Here is a 21,883-nt window from a genome sequence, read left to right as displayed (position 1 = left end):
TTGTAGCCATTCCTGCGGTACAACACAAGGTGAAACAAAGTATAGTTTCCCCAGTATCGTGTCCGTGGACAAAGGTCGACACAAAACGCCAGACAGCTACCACAATCTACGAGCGACGGCGGCAACCAGACAACCTGCTTGCCGGTTATCTGGTTGCCGTCGTCGTTCATGGATGGCAACAACCTTTCCACTTTGGTTTTCACCAAGGAGGAAAGGCTGAATTTCTCTAGGCATCGTCCTTGAGGTCGTCCAAGACGTCGTTCCCGAGGTCGTCCTCTGGGCGCTGTCCTTGAGGTCGTTTTAGACGTCCTCGTGGTTATGAAATAAATACCCCCGGATCGTTATATATATGTCCGATTCTTTAATCGTTCAAATAATCAATTACACCAGCACTCATTAATCCTTACATTTATATATACTTCATTCCCACCATAGTACAGCTTCACTGGTCTTCCTTCTTCACCAAAGTGGAAAGGCTAAAAGATTTTGCCATTTTCTGCTTTCCTTTTTGTATTTTAGGGGTGGGGTCGTTAGTTACCGATCAGCCGCCCACTCCGGGCTACTGAAGACACACGGCCTGCACCAAACTGGATATGAAATCCGCTATCCACGCAACATGCCGAGATGCCAGCCACGTCGGTCGCGTTTCAGAACACTGGTCTACGTCCAGGCTTGGATCCCAGCAGACGCAGTTTGTGCAGGTGGCTGAAATTAATCCCGAGTTCTTTGCCGACGTATGTGTGATGTACTGGTTAATTTGGAATATTGCAAGGGTATACTCAACTGTTTAGGTTACAATCGGTTGGCGATACGAGAAGTGTCGTGTCTGGTCTCCGACCGCGCTTATTAATCTGTGGCTTGCAAGTGTCCCGTGCTTCTCCATGGCCCGCCGCTCGGCTCTCCCCTCCTGGAGTCGAACACGGACGTAATACACGGCAATATGTTTGATATAGACTCGACGTAAGCCTTACCTTTGGATCACTTTCCTCTTCGCAATGCCGAATAGAACTCGTAAAGGTTGAAATAGAGCTTAGCAGTGAGGAAACCGGAAAAGGATGTACAAACATAGCTTACGTTGTACGTGTTTTTGTCCGTCCCTTACTGTTTTCATTCGTCAAAAGGTTAGCGGTGCAAAGTGAAATGTGATTGAGCTTTCACCATCGTATCAATCACGACTGTGCGCACACAAGGGGCTTGGGGGATGGAAACTACGGCAGTGTGCCAACCTAAGTTTGTCAGAAAGCCTGCCCTACAGGGTCCAAGTACAGATTATTGGCATGCGATGCAGATACCCCCAAGTGAAACAAAGACCTTAATCAGTTCCAGGACCGATTGTGTTCTTCGATTGGGTATGGGAGCACTGAAAACCCGATACACCGGGACATTTACACCCAGCACTGCCGGCTATTGAGCACTTGAAGTAATACTGCATCAGGACACAGTGACACAATCTCCCGGTTGTGCACGACTCAAGTAAACTGGCGATTCGGGACACCGCACAGCGTTGAACCAAAACCGAAATCCATGCGCGCTCCGCTCCTGGCACATAGGTTCCCAGAATGCAACGCTCACAGCGACAGATTTATGGAAGTAGTCTATAGGGGGTATTGACTGGACACCATATTTGAGGGCGATGGTTGGAGCACATGCTCAGAACGAGCTCACATTAGGCTGTTCAGACCAACGATCTTGACGGAGTGGAATGTGCATTGCAAAAGAACTGCGGAAACTCTCCATCAGCACGCATACAGATATGGCCACCAGTGAATACTCCCTATGGATTAAGGTTGAATTCCAGAAATCAAGCAAGATTGAATTGCTTAGCTGTTTGCACTAGCTGGCAATGCAGAGAAAAACATCTGCCTGTTTCACTTACACTGGGGTTTCATACACCTGAAGAACGTAGTTGCGTACCCATTACGCCCATACCCCATACGACTAAATAACACGATTGTTTAAAAGTACATTTTTTTATGCTTGGCAGATAAGAGTTCACTATTCTTCCATTAATTCAGTTTTCCTTTTTGCAATTGTTAAGTTTAAGTGTCAAAGCAAAAAAGACGTGTATAAGAGTGATTGTTACGAATGGGTTCTGCAAGAAAATGCAAACAAGTAGTTTTTTTGTTTTTTTAAGATGTTGCATACAGTCAGTTTATTCTCATACTTCCATTTGGCCCAAAATATAGTCGACAAGCTGCACTGCTATTAATACACACAACTGATGCCCAAAATTTAAAAAAAACTAAACAATGGGTTCACAGGCATACACAAATATAAAAATATTTTCTGAAAACTTCATGCGCGAATTCCCTCGTTTTTATTCAACACTCATCAGCCCCCAAACCACTGAGACCTAGAAAACATTCATGCTACTTCCATGCTATAGTACAAGACACAAAAATAAAACTGGCAGACATTTGGCTTGTCACATAAAACACTGAATGAACACTAAAATCTAAAACCTGCAATTGTTCTCAAACTGAAAAAGCATCTAAAGGCATTCATGCTACTTCTACACAAAAGACAAAAAAAAAAAAAATCTTGCTTGCTTGTTTAAAAGAAAAGGCAATTGGTCCAAAACGGGGGCACATCTGCAAATCGTGAAAAAAAAAAACAAAAAAAAACATGTTTTCTTGAAAATTGCTGAACGTCCCCATTTATCCGGCCCAAAACCACCATAGTTGAAGCGTTCACGGACGAGTCGAAAGAGCCTTCGACCCGACAACGTGCTTGGAGTGTCCGCCGAGACCGTTGTAGCCGGTTCGGATGACGGACGGAGGGGAACCGGACGACGAAAGGCCGGGGCGGAACAGGTTCCCCCGCGTGACCAGTGGCAGCCTGGTCACGCGGGGGAACCTGTTCCGAGGTGACGATGTCCCCGGCAGCGTTTCTCTGTCCGTTCGAAAGCACATCTGTACACAACCCGACGATCGCTCTTGGATCACAGCGTATCTTCGGAACCATATTCCTCCGGTTGGTATGATGTTCCTAAAGAATAAAAAAGTGGAGACGAAAAGCATTGCATAATGTAGCTTGTCATCCATGTTTCGTTTCAAAAGGTCTCAATACCTGAAGCCTAATTGAGGCAGCTGCATTGGTTGCGTTCGGAACGACCGAAACAACAGCAACAACAAGTTCATTGGGTCAGCTGTTTGCCAAACACAAGATGGCAAGCGAGGGTTATATGCAAGTGTCTCGGTCGTTGCCGTCGTTTTGGTTGCCGTGGACGCACCCGACGCAAATAGCAAGAACCAGCCCCGATCGACTGCGTTGCTACCACTTGTGACTAGTGAGGCAGCACAATGCTGCCATGCCCTGGAACACTTCCGTCTGCATTCCTTTTTTAAGCATCACGTTTTCGCCACGGGCTCGGAATAATTCAGACAATGTTATAAGCAATCATTTCGCGTGGATAGTGTGTAGATTTTACATAGACAATACTGCGAAACCTTCAGTCTAATTATATGAAAGTGCTCCAGGGCTACATACCTAATAGATGGAGCTAGTGTTAAAGCCCCGTGAGAAAGTTCACGCTTCGCGCGCAGTGCTTTGCCACTATTCGCTCCCAAGCGCCGCTCATTTCAGCGCTGTGCCGCCATTTGCTTCCAATAGCTGCCCGAGACACGTTTCTCGTGCTTTGGCACATTCGATGCTACTTGCGAGACAAACACAAACACATCAGGTGGTTTGAGCCAGTGTGTGTAAACACGTCGGTCTGGAGTCACCGAATGAGCTGCGCTCGTTGTATCGGCACTTCACTTCCCCAATCTTTTTGTGGGCACCGCCATTTTGGTGCTTGGAGCAAAGCAGGCACAATTGGCAATCGTTCCATTTGTGTCGGGAAGTTCAGGACTTCGTCACGGACAGTTTTAACAATTCTCTTAGTATGACTGGCAATTAACAATGGGGTTCTAAGCACCAGGACGGCTGCAGTGCCGCTACTTTGAAGCGTAGCTTACTGAGTGGCTCTAACTTGCTCCGGGCATCACACCTGAGCCAATGCATACAGGGTGTTCCCGGGGAAAAGGGACAGTGTTTTTAGGCCCGGGTAAATAAACTGTGCATTGCAGAAAGCTTAAACTCCGTGAGAATGTGACGCTAGCAGTTAGGATAGAGAATATGAAACTTTGAGAACATGACGTTCCCTGAAACGAAAGGTAATTGAGAAAGACAAAATGCCTTTATGAACCGACATCCACCTAAGCCTAATATCGCCAAAACAAGAAATGACATTGTGGGCACCTGTAGCATTTACCGTAATATCTTGAGATATAGCTCACCTAAATTCCAAAGAAAATGGGGTGAAAATAGGAAGTGTGCTAAGTTTCAATGTGCCATAAAAACAAGCTGAAAAAATGCTAGTTTTAGATTTGGTGACTCAAAACTTGAGATTGCTGGGAGGGGCGATGAACCAAAGGTGACTGTCCTTCCCAGTCAGCAATATTTGCTTATCTCCTGCCGCAGCTAAGTAACACCATTTCTGCTGAGGTCACCATTAGGTGACCCCAGCCCTCCAATTACTAGAAGTCGGCTATCTTTCCGTGTTTCTGAAAAAGTAGCAAATCGTGCCAAAAATAGGGTCGGGTTATCTTTCGGGGGGTGGACATCTCTCGCGATATTATGGTATTAAGGTGAAAAAAGCTTGTCAGAAAGAAAGAAAACAATATTCTCTTTCTTGCTAACAACTGTTTTAGAGCGCAGCTCTTAGGGGCCCGTTTCCGGCTTGAGCGGCGTCGGGGTCGGCGTAACCGCGCGGTGCATCATCGGAAATGTCCCATAATGCACCGCGCGAGCCCCCCACCGGGGTCACGTGACCTCGTGGGGGGCACGTGACCCCCCCGAGGTCACGTGACCCCGGTGCATCATGGGAAATGTCCCATAATGCACCGCGCGAGCCCCCCACCGGGGTCACGTGACCTCGTGGGGGGCACGTGACCCCCCCCCCGAAGTCACGTGACCCCCGCCGATGTCGCGTGACCCCCCAATGACCGGCATCCACATTGTCATCGTCATCATCACTGATGACGTCATCATCACTGATGACGTCATCATCACTGATGACGTCACCGGCATCCACATCGTCATCGTCATCATCACTGATGACGTCACCGGCATCCACATCGTCATCGTCATCATCACTGATGACGTCACCGGCATCCGCATCGTCATCGTCATCATCACTGATGACGTTACCGACATCCGCATCGCCATCGTCACTGATGACGTCATCAGTGACGTCACTGATGTCGTCACCGGCATCCACATTGTCATCGTCACTGATGACGTCACCGGCATCCGCATCGTCATCGTCATCATCACTGATGACGTCACCGGCATCCGCATCGTCATCATCACTGATGACGTTACCGACATCCGCATCGTCATCGTAATCATCACTTATGACGTCATCAGCGTCGTCACTGATGACGTCACCGACATTCGCATCGTCATCGTCATCATCACTGGTGAAGTCATCAGTGACGTCACTAATGACGTCATCGGTACCCGCATCGTCATCGTCACTGATGACGTCATCAGTGACGTCAGTGATGACAACGTCGGCATTGGGGGTCACGTGACCCCAAGGTCACGTGACCCCCCCTGGTTAGTTTAACCCACCCCCAGTGCCCTTCCCTCCTCCTCCTCAAGAGCTGCACTCTAATTCGGCGTTACAGGGAGTTGTAAGCAGCTTTCACTTTTTCACTTGTATAAATCCCACATGTGTCCCCGATGACAGTTCTTGTTTTAACGACATAGAGCTTGGGTAGATGTCGACTTGTGGAGCGACGACGTCTTTCCCAGTTACCTTTCGATCCAGGTGGCGTCCTGTTCTCAAACTTTCGCGTCCTATATGACAACTGCTAGCATCACACTCTCGCGGAGTTTGAGCTCTTTGCGACACACAGTCCATTTACCCCAAGCCAAAAAACACTGTTCTCTTCCCTCTGGAACACATACAACAACCTAGACAGAACAAAGTTTCGCTGCAAAAACGTCACGAGGGTTGCCACACAAAGGTAGCCATTAAGAGACCCAAAGCCACTCACGGCGTCCATCGCTGGGCCAGGGACCCGCGTCTTCGCCGGCGTGCAGGAGCGCGTCGCTGCGGAGGTCGTGGGGTTCCCGCTTGATCTTGACCAGGCAGTCCGATCCGAGGAACAAGTTGGGCTCGACGAGCCGGGAGAGGGACAGCGGGTCCCTGGCAGCGGCGCTGGCCGCCTCCGCAAAACCGCCACTGCCCAAGGCCCTCTGGGACCGGTGCAGGGTGTAGGAGGCGAAGAAGTCACCAAGCTGCTGAACCGTCATGTCAGTGATGTGCGGGGAGAAGCGCTCGAAGAAGGTGCGCAGCTCGCGCTGGCCGTCCTCCTCCGTCATCAGCGTGTTGATGCACACAAAGTGGTCCATCTGCGTTGGACGGGCAATGTCGGACTGTCATTTCGTTTCATTTCTTTGTTTCCCGTTCACCGGGGGGGGTGGCAGAGACTGAAGGCGTAATGCCTCACGAGGACTCTGTTCCCTATACAGCTTTGGCAAGAGGCACTTTACATAATTTCTGTCAAAAAGAGGAAATCTCACACACCAGAAAAATGTACAAAGATGTATACTATCGGCAACGATACGAAAGGGAACAGTTAATTTTTCTGTTTTTATCATTGTGCAATTGGAACATGCGATGTAGCACGTCATCTAAAGTCACTAATTAAGAAATTAACTTAAATATCTATGTTAATTAGTAGCCTAATGGCACAAGCAACCTTGTTTAGAGTGGCCGGAAAGTAGGGTAAGCTAATAGCAAAATTAGAAATGCACCAAAGCAACTCTTTTTTTTTAGGTAATTTCGTACAGACTAAAAAAAACACTCTGTATTGGCAACTCCAGCAAAATCGACGCCGAGTAGCGGCAACACCAAGAAGCTCAAGGAAAAAGGTCATTTCAACTCTGTCGTCTGCTATCGGTGCTTAATTATCGTAGGCAACATAGAAACAAAACATTGTTTCCAGTAATTATTTTTATGCTTCCGCCATGTCATTCCTACATACTGATTAGAAGAAGGTTTTTAATTACCATTGAAAAGTCACTTTGCTTTCATATGTAACGCCTATCTTATGGTACAGTACAAGAAATTTATGGTGGCCCGTGCGCTGAATGATGAAAACGACCTCCTTTCGTTCGCCATTTTGCCTGACCAGCACGCCCCCTGTAATTCGCTGGAGTTGCGAATACTAGCTGGAGTCTTTTTCAGAAACCGTGTGTAACGTCGCGCTTTGGGGAAGTGCTTTCCCCTTAGCACACAGGTGCACTGCGGCGAAGCAAGATACACAAATTGTGACACCTACCACACGGATGTCGATTCACTGCAGCACGCGGTTACAAGTGCACTAACGATCCTAGCTATTCAGTCAGAACAGACAACGAGCACAAGGAGTATTTTGAAACTTTCAAGTACTGCCAATGTGAGATACAGAGATCAAATTAAATATGATGCTATTTAAGGCGATAATTAAAAGTCTCGGAAACTCGCACTAGCCTACCCGAACAAATTGGCCACGTAACGAGGCCTGACTTACCTGACTTATTCTATTTTCACTGTTAATAAACCGAAAATAAGTTTTGGTGCCATGTTGGTGCAAATTCTCCATGTTCTGGCAAAAGGTAGCAGGACGCAGCGGGGCAAGTGCTTTGGCGCAGTTTAGGGTGACCACCCGTCCTGCGACTCGTGGGACTGTACCGCATTGAGTGCCCATGTCCCGCATCCCGCAAGAAATATCAAATCTTCTAAATGTCCTGCATTTCACACTCGCAAAATTCACTGCGCAACTCATAGCGCTGCTGAACAACGGGGCACGGGAAAGAGCAAAGGTCGTTGGTGAACGTGTGAATCGCGAACCATTTTCTATCCAAGCATTGCGGGAAGCAACAGCTGTTCTTGCAGGAGAACTGACGCGCATGCGCTGTTGTGCCTCTCTTCCCTTGGTGGCAAAATATTGAGAAAGAAAATTGCTTGCCGAAAATTGGAAATAAATTATTGCAATTATTTTCAAATGGTGCTGTGCCTATGCAAAAAAGCTGCCGTAAAAAACTTTTTTCAGTGTTGATGATTACACAAGGCAAAAAGACTGCAACTTACAAAGGTCAAAACCAACAACATAGGGTTTGAAATTTGTGTAGGAGCATGTTGGTAAAAATAAGAATCGACAGGAAACAAAAAGCCGTAAAAGATTCACTGTTTCTTTTATCCCTTTTATACATTAAGTTCTGCTGCAGTCGATTTTATGTTTTCAACTGGGACATATTTATTAACGTATGTGGCATTAAAACTTGAAATATATCACTCAGAGTGATATATTTCCCGAGTCTTTCGTTTGTTTTCATCCATGTCAGAAAGACAATGTGTGGTATGAAACGTGGTTATACACGCATTTAAAATTTGACCGCAGCACCCTCTCGTCTATAAACGTTGAGCCAATGCATACAAAGTTTAAGGCAATTATATACGCATTTGACCGCAGCGCCCTCTCCTGTATAGACGTTGAGCGGCTACATGCAACGTTTCATCCATGACATCCCCAGCTCTTGAGTTACTACAACATCTCAGAGCCCCCTACTTGTCCCGCAGTCGTGGCCTAGAAGGTGATGGACTAGAAATCCACTGGGGTATCCCCGCACAGATTCAAATCCTGTCAACTGCAGAAAAATTTTTTTTTGCTTTACACAAGCAAGTTGAGCTCACGAGCACGAGCACCAGCAAGATCGATGTGAGCACGGACGCCGGATGGACAAGGCTAGACCCTAAAGGAGCTTCGCCCCTAAAAAGCAAATTCTGTGCACTGATCATACGGGGTGCAAAGTAGTTCTTACGAGATTTGGTTGTCTGAGGAAAAAGCAATGCTTTTGGCACTTGGAATGTGGAAGTCTTGATAAAGTGACATATCTAACCTAAAACTTATCTACCTACCCATGTCAAATTCTTTACATAAAGGGGGAAGTCAGTAATGCTACGAGAGGATTGGGACTTTTTTTTACTACGGCCCTTGAGGTGAAAACAAATATAGTATTAAAATTTTGAAATATCTCGATACATTGAATATTTGTACTGCAGAAAGACCGGTTCATTCTGGAACGCTGTTCTTGTATGGAATAGTCCTCACAGTCCGTGACAAGTTTGATTTTTCAGTGCGGTATCAGTTACACCCAGTGTTGCCAATAGTGGTTTTCCCACTATATTTAGCGGCTTTTGGTTTTGTCTAGCGGGAAAAATTATTGTTTTGCGGGAGGAAAGAATTTTAGCCATTTTTATTTAACAATACTGTAAGCCTTCATTTGAAGGCTATTACAGGAGAGGTGAACAGTCCATACAAAAAACATACACAGTCCTATAATAACACACGACACAGAAAATTGTAACACTGTCAATAATATTAGCATATACATCCTTCCAGGCTTATACTTATTGGGAAAAACAACTGTTCTAAAAACAAATCAAGAGTAGAAATATCTTTTGAGTTTACAACACATTGTGGAAGACCGTTCCATTCTTCAATTGTTTGTGCAAAACAGGAATACTTAAAAACATTGATTCTACCGTAGTATGGTTGAACCGCCATGTCATGATTTAAGTGTCGTGATCGCTTATGCCCGCCCTTCTTTCAGATACAACTACGAGTCAATTTTTAATTGCCTAGTATATGGGGAAAAAAACGGTCTTAGCCTTGCTATCCTCTGTCTAGTTTCTAATGGCTGGAGGCCACACTGATTCAGCATTCTAGTCAGTCTGCTCATCTATACTTAGAAAGAATAAACCGCACAGCCAACCTTTGAATCTTTTCTAATGTGTCCTTGTCTATCTTCTTAGTAGGACTCCCACACCAGATTCATATATTCCAAAATAGGACGTATCATGTCATCTTTGAGTTTTTTTTTCGGAGGTATAAAATTTTTATACCAAATTACCATCAATTTTGCATCTGTGAGATTCATAATACGACAGTCGTGATTGCTTACTCTCAGTAATATTGTGATCAGTTAAAGGAGACGTCATCAAGATATCACTGTGCAGGGGTGAGACAGGTGAAACAGGTTTTGGAGCAATTTTTGGAGCAGGAAATATAGGATTTTGGAGCAGCTTAGGAGCACAAAATTCTCGTTTTGGAGCAGCAGTTTATGCATTTTGGAGCGACTTTGAAGCAAAAAACGTCTACAGTTTGGAGCAGATTAGGAGCAGAAGATGTTAGAGCAGCTTATCAGCCAGTTAAATATTAACAAATCTGACTTTTCTTTTTAATCATTTTTTCCCACCCTGGTTCCATTAAGTTATCAGCGCCAATACGTACCAAGACAAAATATATATAAAAAAAAAAAAAAAAACGGGAAAGGCACAATTGGGTTTGTATCAAAATAGCACAAATGACGCAGATGTCACACCCCTGCACTGTGTCAAATATTGGAACACAACTCGGTTCTTTTGCACACAACTTTGAATAGCTTGAATGTGTCAATGTGCATTTGAAGCTTTTGTCACAGCTGCAAGATAAAATAGGCCCAATGAAGTACGCCCATTCCGCAATTTTGGCTTCGGATCATTTGGGTGAACTATGGCATAATCAGTTTTGGGTCAGCGAAGGGGCTAAGCATCTCCAGCTTCACCGATCGAAGTGCAGTGCGTTGATCAGGAACGTTCTCTCTCCTTAATTCGTTGACGAGTGCCTTTCCGACCTAGGATCTGGAAGTTACAGCTTGGTTCTAGATGAATCAAAAGACATCTATCGCACCCTGAACAACGGACAAGATTCGCTTAAGATAGTACAGTCCTGCTCAACAAGGTGACTGTCCTCCTTGTTGCGCACAAAAAGAACAAAAAATTGCAGCAATTAAATAAAAATGGGACAAACTCAGTCTTGCTCGCTGGAACAACCGTGAAACAACTGTTGCCTTCTAGGACAAGGTCAAGAAGTACAGGGATGCCTCCAACACCAACCCCTTCCTTGATCTATCTTGCTGATTTTGCTTTAGCAACACTTTTACTGCCCAGGTCGAATGCAGAGGTTGAGGACGTGTTCAGCCAGATGAACATAGTCAAGTCCAAGCAGAGGAACAGGATGTCTACAGAGAATACCAATTTCATTATGACAATGAGGGACAAACTATGGAACAAACTCAGTCATGTTCGCTGGAACAACCGTGAAACAACTGTTGCCTTTTGGGAGGAGGTCAAGAAATACAAGGATGCCTCCAAAGCAAACCCCTTCCTTGATCTTGCTGATTTTGATTTAGCAACACTTACTGCCTAGGTTGAATGCAGAGGTTGAGAATGTGTTCAGCCAGATGAACATAGTCAAGTCCAAGCAGAGGAACAGGATGTCTACAGAGATGACCAATTGCATTTTGACAATGAGGGCTGGCCTCCGAAGGGAGAACAAACGCCGTTCTAGCTACGAATTCCCATCGGATCTTCTAAGAAAGATCAGCACCATGGAGGTTAACCTCGGCAAACCCGGCGGCGACACACCAGGAACCATTGGCACCAGCAAAAAACATCAAGATGCCGATGAAGCAGACATCTTTCTGTGAACAAAGGGGCGTGGCAAGACAGATTTCTAGTCAGAAAGAAAAAGAAAGCCTTTTAAATTTTTAATATATATATACATATATATATATACCGTAATTATACTGCTGGGCAAGAATTAAAGCAATAAAATGTGTTCAAAAGTAATTTTCGCACAATGTCTTCAATTTAGTGGTTTTTAACGGTTTTCGGTGTCCCGACTGCGGGTTTTCAATCCCCGAGTTGGCAACACTGACCGTCAGACGAGAGCCCGACTTTGTTCTCATTTCTGTAATCGAGAGCAGAAATAGTCCTACTCAAGACGAGCATTTGGCCAATCGTGAAAGGCCGGTCATAGCGATGCCGATGGTGCTAGAGAGCATTTACATACCTTGACGCTTGGGGACGGAACCTCGGGAGACAGCGTAGTTTCGGGATCCGTCAGGCGCGGTCGCTTCAGCCGTTCGGGTGCAGGGCTGCAAAAAAAAATTTTTATTTGAAGCGTGGTACTGTTCTCGCTTTACGCTCAAACATACCGAGGAACCAAGTCTGCAGACGGCTATATTTTACGTTCCAACCGACCGATTCTGGAGAGCGCTTAAAGATCGGCCTCGAGGCGGCGCGATGAGTCGGCAAAGGGTAATTATGATCGTTGTCACTAGGTGGCACCGGCTTCATCGTCAATGCGTTACAATCCCGCCAAGTGGGAACACCTGAGGTACAGCGTACTCGAACTGAGAGGTGTGCCGAGTGCCACTCGTTCCCGCGCGCCTCCATCGGACACGACACGCCGTGACACTGCTCCCGAAGAGCCCGTGGCACGAGGCATTCCAACGAAGCTCAGCCCCCCAACTACCTGCCAGGTGGTAGTGGGGAGTCGCTTTGTTCATTTAAAAATTGCTTTTCTCGCATTTACGGACGAAAGACTGGTGTTTGCGAGCTGCTGTCATAAAGGAGACCACGTCTACATAAAGAAATGCAAGATGCATGCAATGCAATGCAAGAAAAAAAAAGCGGCACTAAAAGGGTTAATAGAAGGCAACCATAAAAGTCAGTTTCCCAAAATTGTTTCAGACAATGCGTAGCCTGCCACCCGCCTACCATTAGGACAAATGCGTCTGGTCCCCGAGCCAAACACACTTTCAAAATCATGCCACAAATATACATCGCACCGTTTTTATTTTTAGAAATGTGGCACATTAAAAAACACAACCCCATGTTGCTAAAAAGATATAGAGCATTACACATGGTTTCTGTGTAAGGGTCAAATATATTTGGCACTGGAAAAAAAAAAATCGGCAACTAGCGTTAGGTCCTTATTTCAAACTCTTTGTAGAAGACCCGCCCACTGAAAAGCGCCACACCACTGTCTCCTTCCAAACAGAAAAGTCCGTCTGCTGTGTTCCCTGTCCCCATCGCAGCCTAGTGTCTACCGAATGGATGCACACAAGAACGCTGAGTTTGAGAGGTGTTAGGGGAGATGTACCTTTCTTGCAGGGAATGATCGAGCAGCATGTGATCGTGGTGCCTCTTTTCCTTCAGGATCCGTATCCGCTTCTCAGCATCCTGAAGCAACTTCTTTGTTTCCCCCACTTCGGCCTCCAGCGCCTTGAGCTGCACCGCCTGTCGCTTTGCCCGGGCAGTCCAGTGGCCCGCCTCCTTTATCAGACATGTCACCTCGTTCGCCATATTGGATCGCGAGTCCTTTGTCGACTGCAGTTCCCTGAAAAAAAACCGATCGAGGTAAGTATGTTAACCATACGGCAGCTCTCGTTCATCCAGAAGCATCCGTCACTAAGGGGTACTCCGGCAACACTGAAAGGAAAATAAAAAGAGGTAAAAAAAGGGGACGGTCTATACAGGTTCAGTTACTGCACATTCTACCGACACAGTTTACATACTGGTGACATTGCGCTGATTTAAGGAGCATTCGTTTATAAATTTATAAAATCAGGTCTGCTTCCTCAAGAGCTTTAAACACTGCTCAAGAACCCACTTGCGGAAGAGCGAAATCCTTGTGCACACTGGATGGATGAATGGGTAAGGCTGAACTTTTTGATTAAAATCAGGCGGTGGCCTGCGCTATCCAGCCAAATCTACAGTCAGTAGTTGGCATCCTCCAAGGATGTCAACTTTTATCACATTTTTAGTAGGGAAACAGATGTAGCACAAGCACAATTTTAGGATTTCTAGGACGCTTGGAGCCCGTAAGATAAGTTATCACCAAGAACAGACAATCTCAGAAACGTCTTTGGTGCACCTTTTAATATTCCTTTCAAAGCATAATTTTCGGCTTGTAAACTACTGTCTTTTTTTTTTTCATTGTTACAGGCTTTATATTTTTTTAACAATATCACGCGAGCGCTGACAGGCCGTAGATCAGCGCCTTATCGCGGAGTGAAACAGGGGAGCCGGACGGTATTGATGTCGCTGGCCTGTAATAAGGCGGAGCCTCCGGGGCAACAACGGGGGCGCGCGTTAACCCATCCGTCGCGCTGCGCTTTACGCCGCTTCGCGGCGACAGTCTGAGGCGGCTCATTACAAAAAATGTAAACCCACATGTGTGTGTGTATTGGCCCACACGTAAACGCCGCTTTGCGGCGCCCAATTATTCGCTAAAGTATCATTCGGTGAACCGCCCCCTCAGGAGGCTCCGCCTTATTACAGGCCAGCGACATCAACACCGAGCCGGACTATGCGCGTGTGGCAGAAGGCACACACCTAGCCTCGCTGACTTGTTGTTTCACGCCGCGATAAGGCACTGATACGGCGGGTGTTCTTCGGAGTTTTTTTTAGGATTTATCTGAAAGCACGGAACCCAAACTATTTGGTACCGTAGTCAACACGTGTGACAGAGGCAAGCCAGCCTGCCATGCCGCGCAGTTTGTGAGCTATCCATAGTGAGCAAAAAGAGAAGCCCGGGCTGCCCGGGCCCAAGAGACAGCGGGTCGGGCTGGCTCGGGTTCATTGACCCGTGCAGGCCTCCGGTTGCCTCCACCTTCAATCCCGCAAGACACTGCGCCCAGTATGTCCCGGTAGCGTTTCTCCAACTCTGGCCCGGGGTTCTTAAAGGTTACATAAACAATTACTGTGAAAGAACTCACTTCTCGCACTCCTCGAGCCGGGCCCTCAGCACGATGTTCTCGTCCGACAACTGCCTCTTTTCGGCGACCTCTTTCTTCATGGACCGCAGTTTGCTCTCCAGCAAGTTTCGGTCCCCAATCGCCGTCATGTACTTTTCCTTAATCTCCTGGACTTCGTCTTCGCGCTGAATGAGGAACGCCTTCAAAGCGTCAGCGGCTTCCTGCTGCTTGATTTTCTCCACGCCGGCGGCCCGCAGCTTGGCTTTGGCATCGTCCAGTTGGTTCTGGAGACTGCTCACGTCCTCGTCCCTGGACTCGGAAGCGGAAAAGAAGAGCTTGAAGATCTGCCGCTGTTGGAGAGGCTTGCGGCACGTAGGGCAGGTCTTGGACATCTCGTGCCATTGCAGGAGGCAGAGTTCGTGAAAAACGTGGCCGCAGGCCGTGCTGTTCACGTTGTCGGTGCTGGTGCGGTCGAAACAGTCCATGCAGATGCTGCATGTAACACGCATGGTTGTGGAGGCTAGCGCAAGTTGAAACGAAGCTACACTTTTCGGACAGGTTCTAAATAACCTACTGGGCGTATGTCAGCGCATGTGCCACTGCAGCAACTGTCCTTAACCTTAGTGCCTTCCTTCCGCCCAGCGCTGCCGCGCTGCCTGCTGGCTTTTTGAAAAAAACGCCGCCTTTGTTCAATGTTGCTGACCCAAGCGGCGAGCCCGCTAAGTTTAGACAAACGCTAAATACGTTTTCGAACATAAAACATTTATTGTCAACGTAAGTTAAACATTTTTAGAGATATTTATCACAGTTATTTTTTTAACTGAGGCGACTAGGTAATGAATAAATTAATTTAAGAAGTCACATGTGAAGTACAAATCAAAATCCAAAACGCAGTTCTGTTTTCGTTTGATCGATGAAACGACGCTGCATCAGAGGAAAAGGCACCGCAAAGAACAGGCCACTGTGTGAGCACTGTGAGTGTGTATATTTTGCAACCCCGCGCGCGTGACGAGGTAAGTGATTCGACTAATACTGCAGAGTGCGCATTCTTAAAACCTGATTTTGTGATCATTGGGCAGCTGTGGTACTACACTGCGCGACACCGTTAGCGCGAACAAACGATCGACAGTTTGCTGTCGATCGTTCGTGCTGTCGGGCTGTCATAAAAACCGTCAGAGTGGAAAGTGCATATTTGGGACACTAAGCTAAAGCGGTAAAATGTGATGCCTTTTGAAGTAAAATACGAAAACGTGCCGACGATCGTATGTAGTACCTACACTGCCGCTCAGCGATCGTCCTCAAAGCCGAAGAGCCCGTCTGTGAGCCCGTCTTTCTTGGAGTCATAGAATCAGCTGAGGAACACGCATGGAGGATTGTACTGACAGTCCAGACAACTCCAGTATCTTTCAAGATAGACATGGGGCAGACATCACTGCGATTCCAGAATCTACAAAAAGTACCTCAGTGCATTGCCTCTGGTTGAGGCCAAAAGAGTAGTAAAGGGGCTCAGCCGAACAAAGTTGAACGCATGTAGTGAGAGCAAATATTCGCCATACCCCCCCTCCGTGGAGTTGCGGGACTTGTACAGAGACTGCATGAGCGCGGTAGTCGACACGAAACCCGGGACAGTCGATCCAAAGGGCGGGTTTCCAAAACTTTTTCAAGGCCTTGGCTGCGTGAAACAATTACCTTACAAGATTAAGTTACGTAAGGATGCAGTTCCCTGGGCATTGTCTGAGCACTCCATGAAGGATCCCAATTTCCTTAATGGAAAAGATCAAGGAATAGACAGTATGTTCACCCTGGGCGTAATCGAAATTGTGGACGAGCCCACAGACTGGTGATCAGCAATATGGTACAGTCATGACAAAGTCGAAGGGAAGCTGCAGAATTTGCGTTGACTCCACGGAGCTGAACAAGTATGTGGAACGACACATCCGCTTCCGGTCACAGACCAGCACGTACTGAAACAACTTGGGAATGCGAAGTTCTCAAGAATCGATGCAAATTCTGGGTTCTGGCAGTTTGAGCTTGCTCAACAGCCCCAGATTCTGAGGCTTTCATCACACCATTTGGATGCTTTAAAATTAGCTGGCTTCCCTTCAGTATTACATCTGCTCCAGAGTTCTTCTAGAGGAAGATGAGCCAGCTTCTGAGCGGAATCAAAGGACAAGTCTGCAACATGGACGACATCCTTGTCTACGGATCCACGAGAGCAGAACACGACAGAAACCTGCAAGACGTCCTCTCTCGACTCAGGCTGGCAGGAATTACCCTGAACGAAGCTAAATGTCGGTTCGCAGAAACTCATAATAAAGCTTCTTGGACATGCCATCGATCAAGAAGGAGTTCGTCCAGATCAAGAGAAGGTAGAAGCCATTTTGAAGATGAAAGCTCCCACTTGTACGTATCACAAAGCTGAACAGCTTTCTTGGAATGGTTAACTACCTTAGGAAATTTTTTCGCAGTTTGGCCCAAGAGTTGCACTTGGTGATCGCATTACTGCCAAAAATTAATGGGCCTGGAACCACAAACAACGGAGGGCTTTTGAAAAGCTAAAGTTGATTTTGACATCAGACCCGCTACTTGTTCTGTTTGACACAAGAAAATCAACCATGTTGTCAACAGACGCTTCTTCTTTTGGCATTGGCACAGTATTGCATTTAAAGCAAAAGAACGGGATCTACAGACCAGTGTCGTACGCGTCGAGAACACAGAGCGAAACAGAAAGACGATACGTCCAGATCGAAAAGGAAGGACTGGGTGGTCTGCAGGTGCGAAAAGTTTTGAGACTTTTATAAACAGGGACGAAAATCCAGACCGAGATGGACCACAAACCGCTGGTTCGTATATTTTCGTCCAGGAGCTTGGAAGACATCACGCCAAGACTACAGCAAATGAAACTCCGGATGATAAGGTTTTCTTATGACATCACACACGTTCTCGGAAAAGAGTGGCGGCTGACTTCCTTTCCAGAAATCCCCTGGAACATACACCGGACAAGGAGGTGGAGGACGAGATATCAGCATATGTGCGAGGTCTCATGGCAAATCTTCCAGCAACGGACGAAAAGTTGAAAGAAATGCAAGCTAACCAGAAAATTGACGCAACATGTCAGTTTCTAACGCACTTCAGTACAGAGGGTTGGCCAGTCAAGAAAACGTTTAACTAGGAGTGCAGTGCCTATTGGCAGCACAGAAGTGACATTGCAGTGGAAGACGGCCTTCTAATGAGAGGGTCGAGGATAATCATTCCCTAAGGCAATGAGAAAGTCAAATTTGGGGGTTTTACGTGCCAAACCTACGACGGGCATCTAGCACGCCCCAGCGGAGGACTGAGGATTAGTTTCGACCACCTGGGGATCTTTTGACGTGCAACCGAAAGCTCGGTTACACGGCGCCTTCTCCGCAATAAGCCTCCGTCATATTGCGGGCACCTCGGTCGGGACTCGAACCCGCCACCTGGAGATCCGTAGGCCGGCGCTCTCGCCTCGGAGCCACCGAGGCGGCTCTAAGGCAATGAGAGACAAAGTCTTGAACAGCATTCACCAGAATCGCCAAGGCATCTTTTAATTGCAGAGCACGCGCCCATGAATCTGTGGAGTGGCCAGACTTATCTAAGCAGATAGAAGAACTGGTAAAAGGGTGTACACAGTGCATTCAGGAAACAATCAACCGCCAAGGGCCTTTGATACCAACTCTGTTTCCTGAACGGCCTTGGCAGCAAGCAAGCGTAGACCCTTTCTACTTGAAATACAAGTGGTTTGCTAGTGACGGGATATTACTCCTGATACCCCGAAGTTGCCCTCTTGGCCAGCTTGTCAGCTGTTTCTGTCGTCGACCACATGAAATTTATCTTCGCAAGAGATGTGACGCCAGAGACCATATACAGCGACAAAGAACCACAGTTTCAAAAATTACTTGGATCCGAGTTCTTCAAGTTCTTCAAAGAATGAGGCTTTTTACACAAAACTTGCAGCCCAATGTTTCCACAGAGCAGCGGTTTTGTGGAAGCCGGAGTAAAGATTGTCAAGAGGAACTGGAAGAAGACTGTTGATGCTTACCGTGCATTACAATAATACCGTGCTACGTTCCTTGCAAACGGATTTAGCTTTGCTGAACTCCTAGTGGGCCAAAGAATTTGCATATCTGTCCCAATTGCTCCTTCTTTGTCAAAGCCTGTTACTCCTGAGCCTCAGAAGCTACGGAAGTGGGAGGAAGAAAATGAGGAGAAACAGAAATGTAACTTCGACACAAGACACGTAGCACGTCTGTTGAAACGTCTGCAAAGTGGGCAATGCATCTGTATAATTGACGAGAGGACAAACAGAATGGTCGTATCAAGCAGGTCCTCCTCACTCCTACCAGGTCAAAATGGACCATGGGGTAAGGCGCAACAGATTCCAGCCTCTTCTAGCTACCAGTGACAGGGTACAGCCTCTACCAGAGCTACAAGGTCTGACCGTCACTAGAAGTGGATGGACAGTGAAGCCAATGTATAGATTAAACTTGTAATACTATCCACCAACTAACCAAAAGGGGGAGGTTTTCAGCAAGCCAGGTTACGCGTGTTATCGCTTGCCAAAGTAAAGAGGACTCTTTGTCTGGGCTCGAGAAGGAATGGTCTTGCTCTTGTCAACATGCTAACACAACAGTCAGCGTCTAAGCAGCTCAGCGGCTGAGCTTTCTGCTTTTGATAACACTTTGTTGCACGCAGCCAAAGCCCAGTGGAAGGCAACAAGCGCGCGTCTTGTAGGGCAGTCGATTAGTCTCGTATACATAGTTAACACCAACGTTGGTTAACACCAAGTCAGTTAACACTGTTATTTGTACATCAGTCCATGCTTGTGTGGTTGCATCTAATTCATGTAAACAAAGCATTTTTTTTTTTTTTCAGCTTGTTGCGTGCATATTTTTCAGACTGCAGATTGCTCGAAAACTTGACATATTAATTTAGCCAGGAAGCTGCAACAAGTAAGAAAAAATACTGGATTGATTGCCACAGGTATACCCCATTCACCCCTAGGCTGACAGTGCTGTGGGAGACTCACTCCTCTGAACAATCAAACGCCTCCATCACATGATTCCACCCTCTGCCCGTGAGTATATGGGCAGGAGCATTATCGCGTGGTAAAAGACACATATCCCAACAAGCATGCCCAACAAGCATGGGCCCAACAAGCACGTGGCCCAACAAGCATGTATAGCTTCCACCGCACTCAGCTTATAGTGGTGTTGCAAAAGATATCACTTCCTCCAGAAATAAAGCATAAAACAAATCTTGCAACATACGGGTGTATCTTTAGGCAGCCGATGACAGACTATAGGTAGTTAATGTCGCCCAACCTATCTCCAGGACGAATGCAACAAATATTTTCTTTTGCCACTAGTCCAGCGATGTCCTCCGACACCGAGAACATCCGCGTCGTGGTTCGGTGTCGTCCGCTGAGTGAGAAAGAAAAGGCTGCCGGCTGCCAGAACATTGTCACCGTAAGTTCCGCCGTGCACGGATCAGACGTGTCGCATAAGTTCAGCCAGGCCTCAGTCTTGTACCTCTCCGTTCATTCTTCCAAGGTTGACAGCGTCCAGGGCACGCTCCTGGTGGCCAACCCCCCCGGGTCTCACGGCGATGCTCCTCCAAAGATGTTCACCTTTGACACGGTCTTTGACGCCGACTCGAAGCAGATGGACGTCTACAACCAGGCTGCAAGACCAATTGTTGAAAACGTTCTCGAAGGATACAATGGTGAAGTTTTGTTTTGTGTTGGTCATTATACGTCTACTACGGCTGCAGTGTGCATGGCCAAGGTTATAGAAATGTCAAAGGGTCACATCGGTCAAAGAAAAATCCTCAAACTGCGGTCTTCAGACCCCTAGGGGTCCTCAGAAGCAATCGGAGGGGTCTCCACTAAATCTTAGAAAAAATGCTCTAAAAAAAAAAAAAGCCCTCCTATATATGCCACTGCACAATACCTTTCGTGCAGAATGCATTGGAGGTCCTCGAACGACTTCCGAGTGGGTCGAGAGGTCTGTGACACGGCCAAAAGTTTGAGAACCGGTAATAGACAATGTGTCCATAGGCTTTACGGCTCCAACCCAGATGACATTTGCAACAGGATGTTAGCATCTGCCTAACACTTATATAATGTGGCTCTATGGATCCAACCTCACACCAATCATCAGCCATCTTAAGCGCATTCTTTTGTGTACATCCAGGTACCATATTCGCCTATGGGCAAACTGGCACCGGCAAGACGTACACCATGGCCGGAGATCGGTCTGTGCCGGAGCTGAAGGGCATCATTCCAAACACATTCGCTCACATTTTTGGCCATATCGCCAAGGCTGGCGACGACAAAAAGTAAGACTGGCAGTTTTGTTCCTTTGAAACAGTTTGTTATTGCGAGTTACCCCTAGAGTTGCAAAGCCTCCTATACTGACGGCTGGTCAAATCTGTAACCAAATTTAAATCGAGTATTTCTCGTTGAAGTTGCAAAGTTATCAGAGAAAACTCGGGGGTTTCCATGCAGCCTCGCATAATTTGTACCCTTTCGACCTGTGCTGCCTTAAGGTTCCTCGTGAGGGCCTCTTACCTGGAGATCTACAACGAAGAGGCTAGGGATCTGCTTGCCAGGGACCAAAACGCAAGGCTGGAAGTAGGTGACCTGTGCCCTCCGTTCAGACAAAGAGTGCAGACGGCAAGTTTTATTGTATGCACATATTTATCTTTGTGTTTTGCCCCTGCCGCCAAGGTCAAGGAACGGCGTAAGCAGACGCAAATGTGTGAACAAGTGTGTGAACCTCTCTTAAGCCTTATTTCAACAGACCCGAGTCACCGACCATGAATGCATACAAGCTAAAACACTCCCTAGTATGTGCATTGCTATATACAAGGTCTGCAGGCTTCTGCACCGCTTCACTGATCAATGTCGCGACAGGGACGGGCTCTTCAGCTAACATTCCAGCGTATAAAGGTTCTTTGTGGTTGGAAAGTTTGAGAATCTCCTTTAGAACGACGTGCGTGCGGCTTTCCGAGATGTAGCATCAGCACAAACCACCGGCCCGACGAGCAGATCAGTGCACAAAGTTTGCCGTGAATGCACGCCTCACTGATTCTACGAGCGCCATCCGTGCACGAATGCACGGTGGTCCGTTGCAATCTCGCTCCCGACAAATTATCGTGCCTATGGCGCCCCGAGTGGAACTTTTACCAGTTCAACTGGGGTCTCGTGGGGTTAGCTCAGAGTGCCGTAGACTGC

At 46.9% G+C, this 21,883-nt stretch overlaps 2 protein-coding genes across 2 annotated transcripts; one reads left to right on the top strand and one right to left on the bottom strand.

The window, feature by feature from the left end:
* Positions 1 to 1,981: 1,981 nt before the first annotated feature.
* Positions 1,982 to 15,536, bottom strand: LOC120837699 (E3 ubiquitin-protein ligase TRAIP-like). Its single transcript, XM_040207242.3, has 5 exons — positions 14,647 to 15,536; positions 13,029 to 13,265; positions 11,934 to 12,018; positions 6,048 to 6,405; positions 1,982 to 2,988 (listed from the first exon to the last, which is right to left on the bottom strand). The coding sequence occupies exons 1-5, from the start codon at positions 15,132 to 15,134 to the stop codon at positions 2,942 to 2,944; spliced, it is 1,215 nt and encodes a 404-aa protein (XP_040063176.1). The 5' UTR covers positions 15,135 to 15,536; the 3' UTR covers positions 1,982 to 2,941.
* Positions 15,537 to 15,548: 12 nt separating this feature from the next.
* LOC120837693 (kinesin-II 85 kDa subunit-like) lies at positions 15,549 to 21,737 on the top strand. The gene is made up of 6 exons (XM_042289677.1): positions 15,549 to 15,638; positions 20,015 to 20,114; positions 20,199 to 20,370; positions 20,841 to 20,985; positions 21,196 to 21,415; positions 21,636 to 21,737. Exons 2-6 carry the CDS (start codon positions 20,022 to 20,024, stop codon positions 21,735 to 21,737), a joined length of 732 nt encoding a protein of 243 aa, XP_042145611.1. The 5' UTR covers positions 15,549 to 15,638; positions 20,015 to 20,021.
* Positions 21,738 to 21,883: the final 146 nt, after the last annotated feature.

Source organism: Ixodes scapularis, unplaced genomic scaffold (genome assembly GCF_016920785.2).
Source record: "Ixodes scapularis isolate PalLabHiFi unplaced genomic scaffold, ASM1692078v2 PGA_scaffold13__105_contigs__length_92229423, whole genome shotgun sequence".
Taxonomy (NCBI): domain Eukaryota; kingdom Metazoa; phylum Arthropoda; class Arachnida; order Ixodida; family Ixodidae; genus Ixodes; species Ixodes scapularis.
Note: the sequence above shows the minus strand (reverse complement) of the source record. Positions and strands in the feature narration are given on the sequence as shown.

Bases quoted from the DNA above. Each gene is read 5' to 3' on its own strand.
- LOC120837699 (XM_040207242.3), bottom strand. From the start codon at position 15,134: ATGCGTGTTACATGCAGCATCTGCATGGACTGTTTCGACCGCACCAGC. The intron at 13,266-14,646 runs GTGAGTTCTTTC...GTTTTTTTTCAG, and splicing joins CGGCTCGAGGAGTGCGAGAA to GGAACTGCAGTCGACAAAGG. The intron at 2,989-6,047 runs GTGAGTGGCTTT...TTTATTCTTTAG, and splicing joins CTGGCCCAGCGATGGACGCC to GAACATCATACCAACCGGAG.
- LOC120837693 (XM_042289677.1), top strand. From the start codon at position 20,022: ATGTCCTCCGACACCGAGAACATCCGCGTCGTGGTTCGGTGTCGTCCG. The intron at 20,986-21,195 runs GTAAGACTGGCA...TGCTGCCTTAAG, and splicing joins AAGGCTGGCGACGACAAAAA to GTTCCTCGTGAGGGCCTCTT. The intron at 21,416-21,635 runs GTGTGTGAACCT...AATCTCCTTTAG, and splicing joins AGACGCAAATGTGTGAACAA to AACGACGTGCGTGCGGCTTT.